At 63.3% G+C, this 3,683-nt stretch overlaps 2 protein-coding genes across 2 annotated transcripts in view; one reads left to right on the top strand and one right to left on the bottom strand.

Moving 5' to 3' along the window:
- Nucleotides 1-3,683, top strand: part of IRF3 (interferon regulatory factor 3) — a 12,073-nt gene that overhangs the window by 219 nt on the left and 8,171 nt on the right. The gene's annotated exons all lie outside the window — the stretch shown is intronic.
- BCL2L12 (BCL2 like 12) overlaps nucleotides 64-3,683 on the bottom strand; it is a 3,977-nt gene continuing 357 nt past the window's right edge. The window contains 6 exon segments of the mRNA XM_014517183.2: nucleotides 64-444; nucleotides 797-1,048; nucleotides 1,511-1,617; nucleotides 1,701-1,862; nucleotides 2,311-2,723; nucleotides 3,646-3,683. The exon segment at nucleotides 3,646-3,683 is cut by the window's right edge and continues 126 nt beyond it. Of these exon segments, the coding sequence (XP_014372669.2) occupies nucleotides 397-444; nucleotides 797-1,048; nucleotides 1,511-1,617; nucleotides 1,701-1,862; nucleotides 2,311-2,723; nucleotides 3,646-3,683 (1,020 nt within the window). The 3' untranslated portion in view covers nucleotides 64-396.

Below are 3,683 nucleotides of genomic sequence, written 5' to 3'. Positions count from 1 at the left end.
CCTCTGCCCCCCCACCCTGGGGGACTCCTTGCCATCCCCACCCCAGGTGCATCGCAGCTCCAGGCCGGGGGGGAGGTCCAATACAATACTCCCTCCCCAGAAGTAGCTGCAGCTGCCCTGCTGCTTCCCCAAGGAGGGATGCAGGCGGGACAAGAAGGGTCCGGAGCCATCAAGAACTTTGTTAAATATATTTTTAAAATGTTTAATAAGAGGTCACAGTGGGCCCCCCATGGTCCCAGGGGAGGTATCTGGTTTGGGGTCCCCTCCAGCTGGATGTACCCTGAGAATGCCAGGGGGCCTCCCCATAGATAGGGTGCCACCCCATCACCGTGGCTTCTGGGGGGTGGATGGCCAGCCCCCCTCCCCCCCACCCTACTTGCATCCTGCCTCCTCCCCCTAGTCGAGCTGGAGGTCGAAGAGCTCGTCCTGTCCCACGATGCTCTCCTGTGGGGTGGGGAGGAGGCTTGTAGGGGGGAGGCCCAGCCCAGATAGACCAACAGCTCCCACCCCAAGCATGGCCCACAGACAGCCCTAGATTCCTTCCATGTCCACTGTAGCCTGGCCCCCTAGTTCATACAGTTCCCCCCCCCTCCCCCCATGTGGCCACCACACCCAATCCCCTCTGACCAAGTGTCCCTTTAACCTATGTCCCCTGGTCTCCCCAGCCCAACCCAGCTGCCCCTTCCCTAGGCATGGTGATCCCTCCTCCCCACATAATTCCCATCCCCTACCAGTCCCCCATGTAAATCCCACCCCATCGCAAAGCCCCCTCCCCAGGCTGGCCTGGCCCCCCTACCCAGCCGCCCTGCTGCTGGAGCCAGGGCACGAAGAGCTCCATGTACTGGAGGCTGTAGCCCATGAGGGTCTGCACTGCATGGTTGCTGATCCCAGCCACTCTCCGGGTCAGCTCCATAGTGAGTGCCAGGCGCGTGAGCTGGGGGCTGGGGCTGCTGGGGGGCGCACGGGCGGCGAAGGCCTCAGCCAGCTGGGAGAAGCTGTGGAAGGACATGCGGGACAGGGTGCTGCGCAGCACGGGGTCTGTCTCCATCTGCGGGTGAGGGGAAATGTCATAGCATCAGCAGGGCTGTGGGGGGCAGGGGGATACGGTTCGGGAGTGAGGGGCTGGAGGAGGCACAGTCCTACAGGCTGGGAATGAGGGGCACTGGCTGGGCAGGGGGGGGAGCAGGGGTTGCAGGTCCAGAGTAAGGGGCACTGAGGGAGGGCAAAGGGGCTGTGGGTCAGGAGTGAGGGGAATTGGCAGGGCTAGGGAAAAGGATTGCAGGGAGGGCATAACAGTGGCTCTTAGGACTTGGGGGAAGTAGGGGGCTGCAGGTGTGGGAAAACTGACAGGGCTGGGGAGGGGCCATGTGCTGGGTTTGTGGAGGTTGGGTGTGAGTGGCATGGTGTGGGGGCAGTCTGTGGGGCAGGAGGAGCACCAGGGAAGGCACAGGGGGCTGCAGGTCAGGAGTGAGGGGCACTGGCTGACAAGTGCAGGGGCTCAGACCAGTACCTCCCGATTGATGTCCTCAGCCTGCTCTTCCAGGAGGCTGATGAGTCTCTGGATCACCTGCTCCCTGTGCTGCTCACTGGCAGTCTCCGAGGAGTGGTCTGGCAGAGCTGGAGGCAAAGACAGGCCTGTGAGCACTCGGCTTCCCCCAGAGGGCAGGGAGCCCCTGGCCCTGTCCCAGGTAGCAGCTTACCTGAGTGCCTGATGCCCAGCTGGACACCGGGGGTCCTGGCCCCCAGCCTGGGGGAGGGAGCCCCATTAGCGCTCCCAGGGCTCTTCAGCTGCTGCTGCTTCAGCAGTTTGTCCAGCTTCTGGGCTGCCTGGGCATAGAGAGCAGGGTCCTGCGGTGGCTGGCCTGGGGGGCAGAGCTGTTTAGAGCAGGGGGCTGTGGGTCAGGACATCTAGACTCTCCCACCAGCTCGTGGAGAGCATGGGGGTCCTCTCCTAGTTCTAGGATGTGAGTGGGGTCTGGTGAGATAGAGTTGGGGCTGGTAGCCAGGGTGTCTAGGGTTCTTCCCCCAGCTCCCAGAAGGCACAATGATGTAGTGTAGGGGCTCTGGGGGGCTGGGACACTGCTCTGGGGGGTGAGTGAGGTCTGGTAGGTTAGATGGGGGAGGGGGGATGGGAGCCAGGACACCTGGGTTCCCTCCTAGCTCTGGGTAGCACATTGGGTCTGGTGGGTTTGGTCAGGGCACCAGGGACTCCCCAGATGCCTGGGTTTTCTCCCTACTCTGAGAGGAACAGGACCTAGAGCCTTAGGACACCTGGGTTTCCTCCTGGCCAGTGTCTCTGGGGCCCCTTACCGTGTGCCATGGGATCCTGCTGTCCCAGTGCAGGGAGGTCCGTGCAGTAGCAGGGGGTGACAGGCAGGGAGGTGGGGCGCAGCAAGGAGGGGGATGGGGGGGGATGGGGATCCTGCTCCTCTCGGGCCAGGCCCTTCCTCCGCAGCAACCCCTTGAAGGAGAAGGAGCGGGTGTACCGGCGGCGCCCCCCCTCCTCCCCCTCGCCCCCCTTCTGCCTCTTGAGGGAGTCTCCACGGGCAGGCAGGGGGCCAGGGGGGCTGCGACGGGGGCTGGCTCGACGCTGCAGCAGCTTCTTCACGCTGGTTTTGAAGCCGTGCTTGCGCTCTTCCACCCGGTTGATGTCCTCGTGCAGGGGGGTCCAGGAGCCAGGGCGCAGGGACCCCCTGGGAGTGCTGGCTTGTTCTGGCAGGGGCCTGGGGGGTAATGGGCATGGCCAGGCTTCCCAGAGACCCCTCCCAGCTCCCCTCCATCCCTGTGGACACGCCTGGCATCCCCACACTCCCCCATAGCTGTGCCTCCCCCAGCTATTCCCATGCTTGCCAGCTACACTTATACACCCCGTAACTGTGCCCCCCAGCTGCCCCCTATCCCCCGCTACCCCTATACACCCCCATAGCCCTGTGCCCCCCAGCTACCCCTATACCTCTAGGGCCCCCCATATCACTATGCCCCCCACCTACCCCATACATAACCACAGCCCTAGGGTCCCCCACCCCTTTAAGGTCCTTCCATACCTTTGTGTCCTCCCAGCTATCTTTATACACCCCCATACCTCTGAGGCTCCCCATAAATCTATAAACCCCGCAGCTATTCCTGTACACTCCTATACCTCTAGAGTTCCCCCCACAGCCCTGTTCCCACCCCCTGCTACATCTATATACCCCTAGACTTCTAGGGCCCCCCATAGCTCTGTTCCCCTCAGCTACCCTACACACCCACACAGCCCTGTGCCCCATAACTACTCCTATACACCCCCATAACTCTGTGCCCCCCCCCAGCTACCCCATATACCCCTCTACCTGTAGGGCTTCCTCCACTCCCCCAACCTCAGTGCATACCCATGGGCCCCCCCTCAGACTGCTGTGGATGCTCCTAGGGTCCCCCCTGCCCCTGCAGATCTGCTCAGAGCCCCCCTCACCCACCACCAAGGTGCCTCTAGGGTCCCAGCCCCTGTAGAACCCTCCATAATACACTCCCTGCAGAGCCCCCTATACCATAGTTCCACCCCCCACAGTCCCCTGCCCGGCTCCTGGGTTTGCCCTCCATCACCCGCCTCTAAAGACCCCCGAGGTTTCCTAGCCCCGGCCCCAGACCCCCCCCACTGTGTCCCCTCACCTGTGTGCGTAGCGCTGGGGGTCGTGGTAGCTGCGCCC

Source organism: Alligator sinensis, unplaced genomic scaffold, assembly GCF_000455745.1.
Source record: "Alligator sinensis unplaced genomic scaffold, ASM45574v1 scaffold647_2, whole genome shotgun sequence".
NCBI lineage: Eukaryota > Metazoa > Chordata > Crocodylia > Alligatoridae > Alligator > Alligator sinensis.
Note: the sequence above shows the minus strand (reverse complement) of the source record. Positions and strands in the feature narration are given on the sequence as shown.